General features: G+C 42.8%; 1 protein-coding gene across 2 annotated transcripts in view; it reads left to right on the forward strand.

The window, feature by feature from the left end:
- The first annotated feature begins 16,949 nt into the window (after positions 1-16,949).
- The window catches only part of LOC147880862 (pentatricopeptide repeat-containing protein At4g35850, mitochondrial-like), a 103,726-nt gene continuing 100,311 nt past the window's right edge, over positions 16,950-20,364 (forward strand). For both annotated transcript variants that reach the window (XM_087370981.1, XM_087370980.1), the window contains exon 1: positions 16,950-17,331. Coding sequence is in view for 1 of the 2 variants with exons in the window: in XM_087370980.1 (XP_087227106.1) it covers positions 17,262-17,331 (70 nt within the window). In the remaining variant the exon portion in view is untranslated. The remainder of the gene's footprint in view (positions 17,332-20,364) is intronic.

Below are 20,364 nucleotides of genomic sequence, written 5' to 3' on the forward strand. Positions count from 1 at the left end.
AAAATTTTGAACCAGCCACTCTAGTGATGACTTAAGCCACATATTGCCATGACAGATAGCCTACGCTTTTCTTTAGTCTGATGAACTTGGACAAAAGCTTGCAGGTGCCCTTCAATCCCTCATCCTCAGGATTATTAATCAGATATACATGTGAGGATGAGTAGCTTCCTCCTTCGAAAGCATCACACCACTGGTGTTCACCAACTTTGCAAAAATGGTGCATTACTTCAATCATAAGGCCTTATTTAGAAACTTTGAGGTGATCCTGACATGTGTTTCATTGATGATGAGGCTATGGTCATCCTCATCGTAAGAGTCAAGGATCTCCTCTACCCACTCCTCATTGTAAACCCCTTCTACAACAGCCGTGCAAACTTTAAAAGACTACTAGCCTCTAGGATGCCCGTAAGGACATCATTAGAGAAGTCTTGAATTGGGTGTGGGGGTGACATGCAAGAGTTTCATTTCCTCTTCTATCAACTGGGTGTTCTATTCTCTCCATGATGATGAAGATAACATAACTGGTAATGGAGAAGGAAGATGGCTGGCGAAGAGATTGGGTAATGAGAACAGATTGGCATAAGAGAGATAGAGAGCTCAAAGAGGATGATAGAAATGTGAAAGCCTTAGCAAGGAGAAGCACAAAGAGGGCTATAGAAGTCGAATATGACAATGACAAAGTGTATTAAATTTGCAAGGGAGGTGGAATACTTAGAATAAATATATATTCTTTGCCATTGTCAACTGGGCAGAAGCTAAGACACTTCAAGACAATACAGCTCAGAGTACTACTAAGTTCATCTTTTAAATTATTATATGTAGGTATTGATGCCCTTTGCACCTTGTCAGTGATCAGGGGACACATTTCCTCAATGACATGATGCAGTTACTCAAAAAGGAATTCAAAATCATTTATACATTCTCCACTACTTACTATGCTCGTGGGGTAATGGTGAAGCTGAGTCAACTAATGAAACATTGGAACTCGTTCTTACCAAGACAATACGTTTCACTAAGGTTGAATGGGATGCCAAGCTACACTCTGTTTTATGGGGCTTATTGCACTTCTAACAAGATAACTACAAATGTTACACCCTTTCATATGGACTTTGTCTTAGAGGTAGTTGTTCCCTTAGAATTTTTTGTCCTAAGTCTTCGAGTTGCTATCGAGCATCATTTAGGTGAGATAGAGGCAATCAAGGGGCGATTGCATTAGCTAAGCCACTTGGATGAGTTACGCCTGTGACCTTCCTAGTCACAGATGGTAATACATTGCAGAAGGTAGGCCTGGCATGATCGTAAGCGTTTGAAGAAGGGTATGTTTGTGTTACTCTATACTGCTAAGTTGGGGCCTATCAAAACCAAATTCAAGACCCTACCGATGACTGATGGAACTTTTTGACAATGGGACAATACAATTCACTGATTTGGAAGGTAGTGTGTTCTCCAAGTTGTACAATAGAAGCAAAGTAAAGCCATACCAAGAAGTGAGTTCTACAAACAAACGAAACTCAAAAAAAGATAACTCGGCTGACAATGCCATTATAAACTTTTTAGAAGACAGCATGCCAGCTAGCTTTTTAATTATGGTGGAACAAATGCATCATGTTTTGCCACATGTCATGATTAACGTTGAGGGCTTATTAATGCAAAATCATCATAAAGAAAGGGAGGATCATGCAACCATTGATTTAACATGAATTGCAGTGGTAGATTATGATTGACTACCAAATGGCTCATGCAACCATTGATTTAACAGGAACTATAATGGTAGATTCTGATTGACTACATTTGGTATAGATTTCTGGAGAGAGCTTGTTAGGATCCCTATTGTCAAAGGTTATTGTAATGGTTGTTTTTAACGTGGTAGAGTCCCACCAATATAACAGCTGAAAACTATGGAGAGGAAAAGATGTGAAAGGGACAACCATCTTAGACTAGAGAATATATCAATTGCCACACTTCTCACACAAGAAGATCTAAAGTGTAGCATAAAATATTCTAAGGTGTAGCATAAAATATTCTAAAGGTGGGAAGTCTCGATAGAAGGTACTCTTCCTAAAGAGTTTTATGCTAACAATTGAGACTTGATTGGTAACCTCCTCATGTGCATTGCTAATGTATATGGTGCAATAGCCACCTCATCAAGCATGTCAGTAAAGGTCTCATAGCATTATTCCCTAGGAAGATGGATTCTCTCAAACAAAATGATTGGGGGTCCATCACCCTCAACATCTCGAACACGATCATTGCCAAAGCTCTTGTGACTAGGATGTCTCCTATTTTGCAAAGAGTCATTTGCAAGAGACCCAAATCAATTCCCAAAAAAATAGATTCATCATAGATTGATGTCTTGCTTGAATGTGATGGCCAAACACAACGTATCCTTTGTTAAGATTGATTTCATGAAAGGCTATGATAGGGGATTCTTAACTAGAGTAGTGGAAAAGATGGACTTCACTTCTGATGCCACTAATTGGATTCACAATGTCTGGTTGGTGCCTACTCTAATGAGACATACAAACCAAACCTTATGATTTCTTTTCCATTGCTTGATTTTCCTATTAGGCTATCCCCTAGCCCCCTTTTTCCCCTAATTTTCATTAAAGTGATGGGGTGCATTCTAGAGATAGAAAAGAATTCCTTTCCTGAACTCTAGTGATGATACTATTCTTTTCAAGTCATTAATTAACGACAAATCAAATCAATATTGTTAGCAAGGTAGTGGGTGAGTCAAATAGGTGAAATAATATCGTAACTTGAGGCATTTCTTGCCTAACTTTAATAATCATATCATTCTTTCGAATTCATTCTAGTAGAGACAAATCAAATCAACATTCTCATCAAGCTAGTAGGTGATTCAAATAGGTCAAATAATATCGTTTTTCTTGAAATAGAGGTAGATGAAGCAAAAAGATGATTGATAAAATGATAAACAAGTTTTAAATGCATCAATCACTAGGCTAATGAATTCTTGTCTCTTGTTGGAAAAATTCAACTCATTAATACCATATTGGGTGCTATGTCAGCTTATATTTGTTTCCTTCCCTCTTTCAAAGGCAAGTCCTTAGTGACAAAATTGGTAGAACCCTCCTCCACCAACTAGATTGAAGTGCAGGAAGCATTGGGGCAATATGCAAACCCTAGGGACATACGGCTCGCCCACAAAAAATACAAGCAACTAAGGGAGCAAACACCAGCTCAACAAACCACTTTAATAGAGGAGCAAGTTATGGATTTCCTTATTTAGGCCACTCATAGGGGCCACAACATTTTCACGTGGCATCAGGAGACTCTCATAGAGGAAGTCGCGGCCCACATTCAAGCACAATAAAGAACCCATTAGCTCACCCAAGAGCTTAAATTGGATAACAATCGAGTATTAAGCTTCCAAGCTATTGGTGAAACAACACTAGAAGAGATTTCCAGAGATGACCCAGCAATGACTACATCCCTCCTAGAGCAGAACGAATTAGAATGAATCCCTTGTAAAGGAGCTATTATAAGAAACAACAAGAGGAGATATGCTTCTTATCCAAAGTGTCGTAGTTTATAGGCCCTGAAATAATACATGATGGATGCTAAGAAGTCCTAGGAGGCCCTACATAAGAAGATTGAGTCCCTCTACAGCACCCTCCATGAACAACTGGAAAAGTACAACCTGCCCGCATGTAGTAGTCTGAACAAATTGAACTCTCGACACTCAAAAGGAAGTAGAGTACTAGTAGGTCCTCGAGGCCGTTGTTGAACTTTGCACAACCAACTTAGAGCCCCACACTTCCACTTCCACTTCCACTTCCACTTCAATATCCTTAGAGTAGCCTCCATTTAATATCACCTTGACCTCACCAATCCACTTCCTCCAACCTATATTTTTGATGTCATGCACCGCCATTCCCTCCATGCACACCCAATTTTGGCCATGGCTTTCTTTAATAGCAACCTCAAATTTGGTGAAGACCAAGATATCCAACACCTATCCCTTCACTCTTTTATCCTAAATTTTTATAGTTGGTGTAGGTGCACTATGGAATCTTGCTAGATACCCCCGAAAATATATTATAGATTTTGTAAAATTGTATCTTGTACTTCTTTTGGACAAGCAATGATGTCAAGAAATAGTGGGAGACTATTCCATATCCTCTTGAAAGATATCAACTTCTTGATCATAAATATTTGTGTTTAAAAGGACCAACAAAATCCAAACCCTAGTGCTAAAAAGCCTTCCATGTCCTAGTGGGTTCCAAGGGCATTGACTGATTAGCCAATAGCCCCGGCAAGTGCGTTGTCAAGCATCACATTGGATTTAGTATGGCCATCCTTGAATAAGGTTTCCCACCATAATCTCGCTTGTAACACTTTTCTAGCAGTTAACTCCACTTGGAACTGTCCTCCTTGAAGATGCAAGACATGGAATGGAAAGGAAAGCAAGACTAGGAAAGCATAATGGAAATGAAATAATGCTAGAAAGAAATGTACAACCAAGCAAAGTACTTACATGATCAAGAAAGGCTTGAGGCTTGATAGATTTAACATGAGAAAGTACAATGCCTTTATAGGATAGGCACACACACTCTAAGTATCAAATGTATATGGGATAAGTCCCACAATGACATGTGGCACTCTAGGATATAAAATAGTATAGTACTACTCTAGAACACACTAAAAGTCACTCAAATTGACTCCATGCCCTAACACCCCCCCATGGAGGAAAGGTGAGGGACTACTGGAATGGAACCAAGAATAGAATATGACGGTCATCAAAACTATGCATGGCGGTCTAGAACTAGACATGGCTTCCACTCAATCTCAGAGGCAAGTGAGCATGGCTCAAAGGCTAGTGAGCATAACATAGAAATCTCATCTAGCATGGCTCAGAGGCTCATCATGCATGGATAAATGATCAAAACTCAGAGGTCCAGGAGACCAATGCACCAACAAATAAACTTATCAAAGCCAAAACATATGGCTCCCATAGTACATCCCCTCCTGGCTCCTCCAAAGACTAATGAGAAACATGGAACCACACACAAAAAATAGGAAAAAAATACATCATTTTAGGAGGACTATTTAAGGCAGAGTACCTTTATTAACTCCACACATGGCTTATTGCATTCATTTTTGGGAAACACCCCCAAGGAAAAGTACCCAAATATATCATGCTTTAGAAAGCAAAATCATGATCTCCATCATCCTCTAGATGCAGGAGTTAGACACTAAGAGCATGATCCTATGTCAGCTGGTCATCTTCGTATGCATCATCACTAGTGGCAGATGCCACCCAACAGGCATGATCCTTCGATTGTTGTTGAACAGGCTTCTAGTAGCACCTATCCTCTGTATGACCGAGCTTGTTGCAGTAGTAAGTGCACTTGAATGGCTTGAATGTCTTTCTTGGTGCTGGTGGAGTTGATGGTCTAGGTCTCCATTTGTTGGTGGAGGCAAGAGCCTATGTAGTATCTGATGGAGAAGGATGGAGATTCTTTGTTGCGGTGATCCTTTTCAACAAGCAGAAGAGACACCATATCTTTGAATGTAGTCAATGCAATGTGAAGTACTTCAAGGGCATTCTCAAAGAGAGAAATCCCTTCCATACTTGTCATGAGGACACCCATTTTGTCCTCATCATCCAAGCAACACTTCAAGTTGGAGAGTTGTTGAACTAAAGATTGAATTTTTGCTATATGTGCACTCACAGTATCAAACTCTTCCATTTTCAGCTTATAAAATTAGATTTTTAGAAATACCTTGGAGTTGGTGATCTTGTTACCAAATATGTTCTCGAGGCATGCCCAAATCTCCTTTGATGTGATGAATCAATGAATCATCTAGGCAAAGCCCAATGATTGTGATGGCCCTCAAATTGTGTTGCGTCCAAATCTTGCATGTTGGAGGCTCTTTTGATGCCTCAAGTGCTTCATCATCTTTGATGGCATCCCAAACATTCTCCTTCATGAGAAGGACTTGCACTTTTGTTTGCCATGTGGGGAATCCATCCCCCTTGAACTTTTCCACAAGAAGAGAGTTGGTGGAAATTGAACCCATAAAACTGGTAGAGCTACGAGAGAGAAAAGTGAATGTAGAAGAGGAAGAGCTGACAAAATGAGTAGATGGTGGGCAGAAGCGAGCTGAGGAAGAGATGGCAGGCACAATGGAGCTATAGGTGGCAGACAGAATAGCAGCGGGCAGAGAAATGAGTGGGCAGATCAAGAGCAAGTGTACGGATAGGTTGTACGGGTTGTTTGCAAGCCTGTTGTATGGCGCAATAGTCTGTACTATTGTACGACTGGCTATATAGCTAGTACGAGTAGAGAAATGGGCAGAATAGCAAGCTGTTTGTTGCTGCTTGCTGTGAGCTGGGCACTAGGCCAAGAGAGTGGTGCCTTGAGCAGAGCATGGAGCTACCACGAATCATTAGAGTTGACGAACCATTGGAGCTGAGCTGCCATGAGCCGTGAGTTGAGTTGCCTTTGTTGGCAAGGCTCGGGGTGGAGAGAGTAGAACTCAAGATGGAATTGGAGAAGGCATTCCTCCAAGGGGAATGAGGGAGAGAGGCTTCAATGTCCTCAACCTCTTGGAAGATAGCCTAGCTCTGATACCACATGAAGATGCAAGACATGGAATGGAAATGAGATAATGCTAGAAAGAAATGTACAACCAAGCAAAGTACTTACATGATCAAGAAAGGCTTGAGGCTTGATAGATTTGACATGAGAAAGTACAATGCCTTTATAGGATAGGCACACACACTCTAAGTGTCAAATGTATATGGGATGAGTCCCATAGTGGGGAGATCTCGAAGCAGCATGAGGATAAGGCTATTGAAGTGCACTACATCTACCACCATGGGGTTGGGTATTGAGCTGTAGGTATTGTTAAATGATTGAAGGTGAAAGCAAAATCCCTCTTCAGTCATCTCCTTGGGAAATCTGTACTTAGGGAAGTTGTATATAATGTTTAAATCCTTCTTTTGCAACTCCCTGAAGTGGGCCTAGGACAATCGTTGTTCCATGAGCATATAGAGGGGATGGATTCCCCAATCAAGGGGTGCGCTACGATAATAGCACCCGAATCGCTCCTTCTTCAAACATGAGATGTGCCAACGGGGTTGGAGACTTGTGTCCATGTGTATGTGAGGGGAATAGGCGCATCTAGAGCTAACTTGTATCCACCACATGTGCACTTCGGGTTGGCCCGCCGCCTTCGGTTGTAGAAGGACTGAGTGATAAAAGTAGTGAGGGGATGAACTTCCATTATTTTGTACAAATGAAGGCAAGAGCCTTCGAGCTGGGCCTTACAGTGATGCATGAGAGTGATGTCTAGTAAGTCCTGGAAGCACAGGAGGTCAGGTCACCATTGTACATCTTCTAGCAATGATGAGGGGGGGGCACTAGAGGAACATCATCATCGACATGTGGCATGGGGTCCTCCTCTGCATGCCCTCCAATTGAAAGGTCGATCTGCCTGTCAACTAGATTGGTAAGCCGTAGCAAGGTATTGAGGGCTTTGTCTAGTAGGTCAACATGAGCATTGGGTGACATGGACTGTGAGATCTTGTTCTCTGTAGTGCTAGTGTTGGAGGCATTGGAGGAGTACTCGGGCTGGTGTGTGTGGGGAAGGGGAGGTGGGATGCTATTGACGGGTGGGTGAGGGGGGTGTGTAGGATTTGTGGGGTGTGTGGGATGGTGTTAGGAATATCCATAGGTGGGGTGGTAGCATTGACGAATCAGAGGTCAAATTGACCATTATCCTCGGTGACAACTTTGGGATATGGTACATGAATTGTTTCAAAATTGCTAACCAGAGATGCTTGTGAGTCCTAGAGCACTTGTAGCACCTTGTTGAACAAAATAATGATTTCAAGGTGGTGGTAGGTTGTGGAGTGATAGGCAGCTAAATAGCTTTGAGTTTGAACTGCCGAAGCACAGCCATAGGTCTGCATATAGTCAATGTCAGCTCATATGCTTTCGAGAGTACAGACCCATGGGCTCAGTTCTTCAAGCTTGGCTAGCTGCATCACATCATCATCCTATGGAAAATTAGTGGACTCAGTGATTATTCTTCACCACACCTAGAAGTTTAAGAGAATGGGACGGGCGAAAAGTGTCTAAAGATCTAAGCCATAGACTTGAGGTAAGCTAGTGGCCTGAAGATCTAGTAAAAAGTATGCCATAGCTAGAACGAGGCAATAATGATCGAGATTTCACTATCCAGGGTAGTTTGCTCGGTAATCTGTGCAACAATCATGAGTGTGTGGCTCTCATGTGCCCTATGAGCCTACAGTAGAGAGGAGGATAGTTGGGTGGCATGCTCTTGCCTCCACTAAAAAATGGTGTGTAGTACTTGAGGGAGTTGGGCCATGGCATCCAGTAATTGGAGCTGCGTATTGTCTACCTTTTACAATTCTCAGCATACATCACATTGTAGCCTCCAGGCACTCGGTACTCAGGTGCAAAATGTAAGGCTTTTGTTAGCCCTACCCATGGAGAGGAAGAGTAGCCGGTGACAAAGGAAAATGGCTCTTCGGCATGTATGGGATTGGTGGCTATAGCCTTGGGGGCGGAGGAGGGGGGGGAACCAATTCTACTCCCTGGGGTGGAGGCCAATATTAATTGTATCCTCCCCTTGAAACATGTCCACATTAACGGGTGCCTGGATTGTCTCTTTGCCTTTGGGTTGATGATTGGAGGCCTCGAGACATCTCTATATCTTCAAGGATTCCCACATTTGGTGGTCTTCATATTGCTCCTTCGGTTGGCTTCCAAGTGGTTGTTGATCAAGGCAACTTGATGAGGTCATACTTGGCCTAAGCCTCTTGGGTCGAGTACCACTAGCTCTTCTTCAACCGAAAATTCTCCTATGGCTTCTTTTCCAACTAGCCCAAATCTGACTGGTGGTTGTTGTTCCAACATGTGGTACATAATGGGCATGTAGAGAATTTGGTTGCCCTAGACATCTCCATGTGTTTTTAAATCCTCCCTCATTTGTGTGTAGAAACAATCCGCCCAGTTGGCTCTATTAGCTCATGAGTATGTTTGGCACTATAAACTAGTGGTGGCCCGTATGTTTGACATGTGTCAATAGTTGGAGCACTCTTGCTTATTTGTCTAGTTCTAGCACTGTGAGCTCTGAGAAGTTGACGCCGCCCTTGGTTTTCTTTCTATCGTAATTGCAGATTTTACTGAGGGGCTCATCCAACTTCTTTTTGTGTGTATACTTTTCTAGGACCACTGATAGGCCAAAGGCTACATGCACTAGATCCACATTGAGGTGGGGGGTCCCTGTTGCATCTCAGAGTATGCAGGCATGCGAATTTGTATTGTATGTGCTCACAAACTCCTTGAGTAGCTTCATATCAAGGTGGTAGGGCAGTTGGTTTGCCACTAGCTTTAGACCTATAATTACTAATGACGCTTGTACCTCTGGAACTGGAGAGCTTACGACCCGCAAGGCGTTGCAAGCCAAATTATGGTGGCCCACGCTCTTTGCAGATTAAATGCTATGATCCCTGCCAGCAAGTCTCCATACCCCATAGCCAAGATTACATGCCCCTAACTAGAGTCCTTATAGATCAACCCTTTCAAAAGTGGGGTGTTCACTTTGTGGGACCAATTAGTCCAGCTGCAAAAGGAACCCAAGCCCATTATATTATAGTGGCCACATATTATACAACTGCTAAATTCCTATACAAAAATTCATATCCTGCTTCAGCCTCCCACTGGAAGTCGTTAAGTGATCGAGGAACACATTTTGTTAACGACACTATCCGCATATTAATGAGTGAATTCCTTATTGTTCACCAAAAGTCCACACCTTACTACCCCCGAGCTAATGGACAAGTCGAAATCTCAAACAAGATCTTATGCTGCACAATGACATGCACAATTGAGGCCAACTGTAATGATTGGGAGCTAAACTCACCTCAAACTTTGAGCATACCACACGGCGTAAAAGGTTGCTACCATTGACCGATTTATCAATGTCTTGCAATCTCGACTCAAAAGGTCGAAGCTTATTGGGAGAGTGTCCGAGTGGTTAAAGGTGACAGACTGTAAATCTGTTGAAGGTTTGCACACCCTTTAGCCTAGTGTTTGGGGTAGAAGCAATTATGCCTATGGAATTTATTATTCCATGTTTTAGGGTTGCAGTTAGAGATTGAATATCAACCGAGGCAATTCCAGAAAGGCTAATCGAGCCTAAAAATCTTGACAAAAAGATATTGAGAGCGGCCTTTAGCATAAAACTAAAGAAACTATGCCGAAAAAAGTGTTTTAACTACAACTTTTGGAACAAGGACCTAAAAGGAGGTGACCTTGTGCTACTATATAGCTTAAGGAACACAAAGCATAAACTGAAATATCGAGGAATGGGTGTGTATCATGTTGTGGGAATCACACCCTAGGGGTCATGCAGAATTACAACCCTTGGCAGTATTGAAGTGGATGGTTACATCAATGGCAGTAAACTTAAATGCTACTATGGCCCATTAATGCTTGAAATGCTACATGCCATCCACCGAGAAAAAAGATTTAAAAAAGGAAGTCACTCGAATGAAGCGACAAGTGATAGAGGAAGCTAGGGTTCAACAAGCTAAAGGAAAAAATTTAGGGCTAATAACAATTTGCAAAGCGTCCTTAGAAGGGTTAAACCCCATGGATGATCTCACCATTGCTCCAGCTAGGGTACAAGCAGACTTCCAATTGTGTAGGTATTTGCTCTATAGAAGCCTTTATCAACCCTCGTGCAAGCCATAACATGATTTCATATGAGAGGTGCACCCAGCTCCCGACATTTTAAGGTATTCCTTGAACATACGCATCTTATGGTATGTGCAGTGAATGAAAAAATCTTGCCCACAATAGGTTGTATTGAACTACCTATATCCATTAATATCCATCGCGTGACTAGTAGATGCTATGTTATGCTAGCAGGTGCTATGGATGAACATGTTATCCTCGGGAAGATGGTGTTGGGCGGTTAACTGCCAAATCAATTGGCGGGAATGCACCATGACTTTAATCGATGACGATTGCACCTCAGTCATCTCAATCGGCAATGGGACCTCAAGTCTAGTACTTCCTCTGATCCAAAAGGCCAGCCATGAGACCATGAGTCCACCAGCCCCAATGGAAGCTTCATCATCCACTTCAGCTCTACCAGCCCAACGGCAACAACATCCGTGCCAAAGGTTGATCCCCTTGCAGCTCTAGTTACAAAGGGCAACAACTCAATAGCAACTGCACCAACCCCTCCAATGGCTCGTGCACCTAAGGGAAATAGCTCCTACTAGCATCCAAGGGATACATCTCTAGCATCAACCTCTCTGTCTATGCAAGGTTAGTATCATCATGCAACTTCACCTCTCCATTGACTCTTTTGCACCAACAAGAGTTCAGGTTGCTCAACCAAGGAGAGTTTGATCAAGTAGATGCAAAACAGCCAAGAGGAAACAGAAGTACCACCCCATATGGATACCCAATAGTTGCTATAGGCTCAAGGCGTCTACAAGGGCAATGACTTCATATGGGTGCCTAAAGCTCGGTCTATAACAACACTGCCCCCTTGTAAGTCTTCTATTGATACCAAGCAACCTGTAATGTCATTCACAACTTAAACCGCAATAGTGCCACAAGAATCTACCTCTAAAAAGGAGGTAAACACACAACTAGCGTATGGTCGGAGCGATGCCGAATTTATTTTCAATTGCCTTTTTTGCATTAACAGCAAAAGGTATCCTCCTACAGCATTTATAGTCCTATACAATAATATGCTAGAAGCCCTCCGAAAAATGATTCAAATTGGCATAAGCTAGTTCGATGATTCGTATGTAGCCTACCCCACTAACGTCCATGAAGACGATATGGATATGGCTTGGACCTTGTTTAGCTCAACATCACAGGCACCACCGCCCTCACAACCTGACTTCTCACCTAGCACTAACCCCAATTCCACCATCACTTGCACGGGCCAACACGTTACAACCATCCACCTCACAACACACCACCACAAAAATGCAGGAGCAATCGCTCAATCACGGGGGTCCCCAAGACATGGGCACAACTACGTGGTAAAAATTTATCAAGCCCATACTCTTCTCGGGCATAGAAGGGCAAGAAGAGGACCAACCCCAAGATACAACTCCCAACCACGACACCTGATATGGCAATCACATCTTTTTGGAAGGTTGAGGATGTTAGTGATGTTAATAAGTGGAAAGGAAAGCTTCAAAGCTTTCTCCTCATCTGCAAGGACATAATGGAGGTATACTATCACATAGTTAATACAAAGGAGCTTCAAAAAATGGTAGCGTGAGAATAAGAGATCCACAAGGGGTGGCTATGATAGGCCTATGGTATCCAAAATCAATGTATATATAGGCCTCCAACCCATTCTTAAAGCATGAGGCATTTTGGCATACTTACCGTTTCACGGGCCTTGAACGCAGAGTGCATTGATCCCACATATATGACTCTACAATGCCATTGGAGCTAGCCAAAATTTGAACAAATGAAGGCCATTGATCCCAATATTGCCTATAACTTCCCAAAGTTTGATTTTCTAGAAGTTGGGTCATCCTATGCATTGGTAGCTCAAACAAAGGAGTTTAACATCATCTTCGCCTTGGTTTCAAATCTTGCAATCATCGCTACTACAATGCACTTTTTCAAGCTTCGGGACATTCCGACACTGGATCCACCAACAAAAGAGAACCATCAACGGGTCTAGGTGGAAATTATTTTTGACTTAAATGATGGGCCCTTATTCCCTCTCAAGTTATGAGATTGTACATACGTGTTTGCAATCTTCATGGTCATCATATTCAGACCTTTGAAGACATGTTCAAGACACATTTTTGGAAGCCGCTCCACCCGTTTTGTCGAATCTCCCATAGGACATTTGTTTTAGTACAAACTCATGAACAACACCCTGAAGTCTGACATTATGCACCGCACATAATCGAGGGATGGATTGTGAACATGAAGGGGGGCATGTTAATCGCAATAGTTGATAGTTCATGTGTTATAGAGAAGTAGGAGAGGGTGCGAGACTTAGAATATGTTATCTGCCTTGGAGCCGTATGGGCCCAAGTGTTTCTAATACGAGAGTAAGAGAGCTACAAGGGTTAGCCTTCCCTTCAAGTGGTGGAATGTATTGAAGGCCAAAAGATTGACTTTGGTCTTCATTGTGTACTTGCAACATTGGGAATGGAAGCTCTCCCTCTTTCTCTACATTCACTTGCACTTGAGTCTTCTTGTTTCCATTGTCGTGATTGCGATGTGATTGCCACTTTCCCCCCTTCCCTCTTCTCACCCCATTTCCCTCTCTCATTCTCCTTCTCTTCTTCCCTCCCTCTCTCTTCACTTTGGAATCACTTGAACACAATCCGATAGATGCTTGGGTGACACAAGTGTGAGGGTCATGCATATGAAGCTCCCACAAGCAATTGTTTGGGAGTGGAGACTTTGATGGAATTATTCCAAGATCCCCACGACAAGTGAGTCACCGGTCTACACATAAGGGTTCATTCATTTTGCCAAAGAAATGTTCCAAGAAAGTGAGGGGTGGTATATTGTTGCGCCTATGTCTACTACTGATGGCTTTGTGTTTAGAGTCCTCAACATCTATGCGCCAAATTTGTCAAGTGAGAGAGAGAGAGTGTGGGAAGCCCCTAAAGTCCAAGATGTTGAGGAGTCATTGGTCATTAGGGGTTGATTGGAATCTCACTGAGATAGGTGATAACCATTCCACTCAGGCAAGTCAATTTCAGGCTAGGAGTTGAAAAGCTTGCGAAGAACTATGTCTACATTGTGGACTGGTTGATTGCTTAGAGTTTGACCATTCAAGTCAGGGGGCGTTCTCCTAGAGTAATCATTGTAAGGGGGAGGATTTCAGGGCTGGTAGGTAAGATAGAATGTACTCTTTTGATGAACGCTATGTGTGCACCCCTGTCTGGGGAACATGTGACTCATTCTTGCTTATCAGATCACCTCTCACTTGTGTGGAACTTCAGCATCCCCCTCTGCTATAGGTGAATGCCTGGATATACCCTTTGAGTTTAATAAGAAGTATCTATCATTTGAAAAGTTTTGTAGGCTTATTAGAGTAACATGGTAGCAAGTCAAGTCTAAATTTGATGACCCTTGTTTAAGGTGGGATGCTTCGATACGAGCAATCATGCAAGAAGACAAGGTTTGGGAGAGGCGGGATAAAGCCAATCAAACTGGGTTGGATGATTTGGTGGCTATCAAGGTGTCACTAAGAGCTGCTACCCAACGATCCCTTTGTTTCCACCATTTTGATGGAGTTGGAAGAATGGATCCAAGTTAGAGAGAGAGAGAGAGAGAGAGAGAGAGAGAGAGAGAGAGAGAGAGAGAGAGAGAGAGAGAGAGAGAGAGAGAGAGAGAGAGAGAGGGAGTTGGCTAGAATCTGTAATAGATAGTTGTGGTTTGAGTCATGAGATTGCCCTTTAAAGTTTTTTTCTAGGCTGTTAAGTGCAAGCATCAAAGGGAAATAATTGATCATTTTTTGGTCCCCCAAGAAAACATAAAAGCTAAATTTGGCACATTGCCAAGGTCTTTTGAGCTCATTTGAGTGGGTTGGTTGGTATGCATGCAGAATACAATGGTGAATGGCAAGATGCTCTAAGAGATGTGATGGACGGCCTGCAGGCTAGAGTCTTTAATTCTCAACATACAGCACTAGCAAACCCTTTTTGGGTTGATGAATAATGGGACGCTCTTAAGATCACGAAGAAAGATTGCTCTCCTTGTCCATATTCTCTTAGTTTCAAGGATTGCCTTTTGGGACGTTAAGGGTGGGGATGTAGAGATGATTAAAACTTTCATTTTTTAAGGGGGTTTGCCCCAAGATGTTAATTCTAACTTGTGAAGCTTTTTTTGAAACGCTAGAGTAATCTACAAGTGGGAGATTGGAGACTCTCCATGTTAAATACATTGTATAAATTTATGGCTAAGGCAATGGCCATGAAAATTGGGGAGGTATGCACCTAGGTGGTGGATAGGGAACAATGTTGCTTTATAAAAGTGTGGGATATTTTTAAAAATATCTTTAATGTCTCTGTAGCTCTTGATTTTGCTTGTGCTACTAGCTAGAAATGTATGCTATTTGGTCTTGATTTGGATAAGGCCTATGATCGGGTTATATCCTTATAGTGTTTGATTGGCTAGGGGTTAGTTTGTAAGAATGGTTTCATCCTTGTTTTGGGTAAGGCCTGCGATCGGGTGCGCTAGGACTATATCCTTATAGTGCTTGATTGGCTAGGGGTTGGTTTGTAAGAATGGTTTCATCCTTGTTTATGAATGTTTTTGCTATCTTGTGCCTAAATGGAGGTGTGGTGGGCCATTTGGACCTGCACCACTCAATTTGACAAGGCTTCCTTATAGCTCTGCTTTTATTTGCAAGCTACACAGTTCCATCAATGTGCATGTTGAAGGTAGCTTTGGTAGATGGTCGGCTAAAGGGAGTGGCTCTGTCGTCAAGCTGCTCCTAGTTATCTGTCGATGACTTGATGGGAATATTGAATTGATTTTGCCTAGCCTTGGGCTCAGTATGTAGCTGGCAGATAAGTTTTTCCTTAAGAATTGGTTTGGTTTTACACCAGAATGGGCTACTTCTTTGGAGGTTCAATAAATTCAACGTTGTGAGGTGATCTAGTATTTGGGTGTACCCCTTGGATGGGGGCCAAAGTTTGGCAAAGATTCGATTGGTTCAAAGGGATCAAGGCTAAATTTTGTAGTTGTTTGGTATGGTTTGAATCTTGGCTGGAATGCTTGGGTGCAGATAATTAAGCAATTCTTTTTGCTTCTACCACATATGTGGTGACTATGTGGAACTTTTGAAGAAGTCATTGGCTTGAAATTGAGAAGCTCATGAGGGCCTTTCTTTGGACAGAAGAAGGGGAGGAAGGTAAGATGCATGATGTCCCTTGCGATTCTCTTAAAGTTCCTAAGTTGATAGGGGGTCTTAGGGTCCCTAACATTCAGTCAAAGAATACATCTCATATAGGGAAGTGGCTAACTTGGGTGTTTTCTAGCACCTTATCATGGGTTGAGATAGCCAATTGATTTATCGAGCAAGGGTAGGGATCAAGGGTGGGGTCCTGGTGGTCAGGCTTTTTTTAGACTTTCCACTGCAAATAGGAGATCTGTGGGATTAATCTCTGCTTGGAAACTGTGTATTGGCAAGCGTTATGTCCCCTTCTGCCTTTGGCTTGAGTCACTAGAGGAAAAGTCTATAATCATCCTCCAGCTAAACTTTGATAGGCTAGCTTCAAAACTCTATGGAAAAGGGGGACTTAAATTCAGGACATCCACTTTGTACTCTAAAGGCCTTACCACTAGCTAAATAAAGATGTTGTGAAAGAAGTAGAGTATGGGTATGATAAGAGGGAAGGGGTCCCTCCACTCATAAATAGAGGGACTTCCATAGTAATCTCTTTATCCCTCCCCTTGCCTTTCCACGCATCCCCTCCTCATTTCTCCACTAATTAATACTTTTTGAATTCTTTTCAATTCCGGGGACCTATTTGTTGCATAAGTATCCTTCTATGTAAAATCTCACCCTCGAGTCACATATTGCATATCATAAGAGAGCTACCACTCCCCCCCAAAAGAAAGGGACTTGGTTTATTTTGGCATGAAATAATTCCAGGGTCTTATTGAGCTGTAAGGCCTATCATAAATCAAACTAAAGTGTTACACACTCACTTTCAAGACGATGATCACTTTAAAGATGGTGAGAATTTTAAGAAAGAAAAGTTACCTATCATATTTTTACATTTTGAGTTATCCATGAAGAGAAGCTTGAGGTATAGCTTTTTAATACCACATCAAGTTAGATGCAAAGCAAACCACTTTGAAATGTCATAAAGGAACCAAACTCTTTTATCTGCTTTGGGCTAAATTCAGCAACCTTTTTTGCATTTCGAAACTTACACTACGATCCATGCCACACTCATGTGACTCTAAGGGTTAGTCATGGGGTATAGTTAGATTTACACTGTGGCTCCTAGGCTAAACAAAGAAACCTTTTTTCAAACTTACAGAGGCCAAACATAGCAACCTTTGTTACATTGTAGTGGAGTCCTCATGTGGCACTCATCAAACACTTGAAATTCTCATAAACCGAGGCCACTCTAATTCAAAACTGCTCTGCGAATGGCACAAACGCACCTGAAATTGGACGAGTTTTTTTTCTAAGCCCTTGATAAACCTGCAAAGCACCCTTTGTCTTCCAGGAAAATGCCTGCCATGCGCGCCTGCGCCCTCCTCCTGCGAGCTCGCCCATGGCTGCAGCCCGCCTTCTACCCGGGTTTGTCCTTTCCTCAATAACGTCGCTTCTTGTCCGGGGTATGGAGCGTTAGAGGGATCTAGAGGTTTGTGGATGCACGATTGAATAAGGTTGGAGAAACTTAGAGATTCGTGAAAACGCTTTCCGAATCGCGGAAGCATTTTGGCCCACCACAAGAAAGACGGAATGCGAGTAGCGGCTTGTTTGGTAGCAAGTAGTTATCGTTTGTGTTTTTTAAAGGAAATGCGAGGCACTCATCTTTATTTACTACCGTCGTTCATTTGATACATCTCTAAATATTACAGAGAGAGCGTCTTCCTACATTCAGTTAGTTATGCGTGGCTGATCAGTACAGGTCTCTCCTACATGATGCATTTCCAGAGATACAGACTGCAGACTTCTTGGGAAATGCAGTTGTTACTCGATTCCTGCACAATGGTTACATGCTTGCATGCTTTGCTTAGTGGAATGCACTAGTTACTTGTCCAAATGACTGCTGACTTTGCCAGTGTGCAGTATGGAGAACTTTATTTGAAGACCTCAAGATAGTGTAGTTCTCAGAATGGAGCAAGAAAGGAGGTTATTGGGCCTCTTGTAAGCTTTCATTAGACCTGCGAATGTTAACCCTTTAAGGGTTCTCCATACTTGTAATGGAAGGGGCTCATCATAATGTGTGTATTGGAGGAGGAAGCTAGGCTTAGGTGGTAGTTTATTTGTACAATGGGGTTAACAACTCCCCCCCCCCAAAGAAAAGAACCTTCTATTATGAAACTTGAGAAGACATACAGATCAGCAAACTTGACCAATCCAAAGGGGCAGTTGGCTGCTGTTCTCAAGACCCCAGCTCACTAGTGGGGTTAATAACTTGGATATGCACTACCTAGATTTGGGCTTTGTGCTTCACATGTCCCGCGGTGGTCACAGTAGCCCTTGTCTGGAGCAGAGCCAGCATCAGGCGATCGAGACAGACAGCACCTACAGATAGTAGCCAGCGCTCCATTACTGGTTACGTCTCAGCACAGCCTAGCCTATACCCGAGTCTCCCATGACACCCTCATTGTGCTTTACCCTGGTCGGATGATGAGGATCATGTTGGTTTCCCCTCACATCACATCACTGATGATGATGATATGAATATGTACTTCCTAGGACTTAGCTTTCAGCACGGGTGATGATGCTCATTTAGTAGCTCTACCCTTTCTGCTCATTGTATTAGGTTTCCGTGAGTCTCATAGATCCATCGGTCTTTCATAGACTTTAATAAACTTTATTTCTCTCTCTCTCTCTCTCTCTCTCTCTCTCCATTACATGCCTCTCTCGCATTGGGCTTCTCTTTATGTAGTCCAGTCTTTATCACATTGAAACTGGCGCCCTTTCTTGGGCTCTTGGCTTTATGCTCTCGTAGAGTTACTATGCTGGTACAAGAGCTACTATGTCTGGCTGCAATTGATTTATATAGGTCCACACAAGTTTCCATTTCTGTGCATCACATAAACCTTGCACATTGAAAGTCAATCACTTTATTGGTGCCAACATATTTATAGCTATGTACAGGTTATGTCACACAAAAAAGGCAAAAATCAGGACTGCATGTCCATCTCAGGATCAGGGATCCGATCATGATGTGGAATCACAGCCTGATGTCTGGCCATTCAAAAGGCAGCTTCATCTTCTGGAAAAAGAGTGCGACTGGGAGTAACTGCAGCCCAAGTAGGACCCATTCCTGAAGTTTATGCAGGGGTATATCCATTGGAGGATGCACCAGTCCATATCCGAGGTGGAGGGGCTCTCCTAGCCGAGAGTATTTTCTCAGAGTTTGCCAACCGTCACTTGCATTCTCTTTTTTTGCAATAGGCTGAGTTGCAGAAGACATCGAGACAGCACCATTAGCAGTAGGAAGGACCTTGGCCTTTGCTTTATCCTATACTGCAATAGCTGGTTTATTACTTTTATTTTTAGGCCTTGGAGCATCCTTGTTCTATATTGGGGCAGGCATTGCATCCGGAGGCATTTTATGCAAGACCAAAGGGCATTGTGAGGCCATGTGGCGGCATTCGAAGCAAGCTGTAGCAAAGATACCCCATTATAAAAAGCACTCCCCATAGCAACATTATTAACCGTGATAGAGTATGACTCTGGTGTAGGGACATCTGTGTCCCATAAAATGCAAAACCTCTTAGAATTTCCATTTGGCTTGGGGGGACACACCACCTTCTCCAGAGAAGCTGCAATTCTCGGCAAGAGTTCTGTATTGGGGTAGGCATTGCATCCAGAGGCATTTTATGCAAGACCAAAGGGCATTGTGAGGCCATGTGCCGGCATTTGAAGCAAGCTCCAGCAAAGATACCCCATTTCAACTTATAAAAAGCACTCCCATAGCAACATTATTAACCGTGATAGAGTATGACTCTGGGGTAGGGACATCCGTGTCCCATAAAATGCAAAACCTGTTAGAATTTCCATTTGGCTTGGGGGGACACACCACCTTGTCCAGAGAAGCTGCAATTCTCGGCAAGAGTTTCACCAAGCATTGAGGAAAGTCGACAACCTCCACCCAACCCAAACAACGATGCCTAATCAAAGCCGAGTGATCTTGTGCAGGAGACCAGGGAAAAGCCTGCACCATTTGCTGCATATAATAAAGAGGGAAGTGCTCCAATAGCATCGGCTTATGGTGCTCATCAGTCATAATAACTTCAAAAAAACCTTTTGCTGCATGGTGGACCTTTTGGGCAAAGCAGCCCCCAATTGTATTGGTCAGCTAGTTCTCTACATCTGCTGCAACGAGCATACGACTTGGGAAGGAAATAATTATAGCATTCTTGGCATATTCTCGGACCGGATCCACCATGTCATCAACATCAACCATGATTCCCACAGTGGGGACAGGATCTGTTCTGTCTTTCCTAGTATCCTCAAAACCCTCGTGCATCGCATTGAAGACTAGCTTTGCCTCATGGGAGGCATGAAGGGGGTTATCCTGACCTACCACATGCTTTCGCTTCTTAGAGGTGGTCCTTATTGTAAGTCTTGTCTAATGGACGAGTATCAGCC

The sequence above is a fragment of the Dipteris shenzhenensis genome, chromosome 32 (genome assembly GCF_047967505.1).
Source record: "Dipteris shenzhenensis isolate YYH24624 ecotype China chromosome 32, Dip_SZ_1.0, whole genome shotgun sequence".
NCBI lineage: Eukaryota > Viridiplantae > Streptophyta > Polypodiopsida > Gleicheniales > Dipteridaceae > Dipteris > Dipteris shenzhenensis.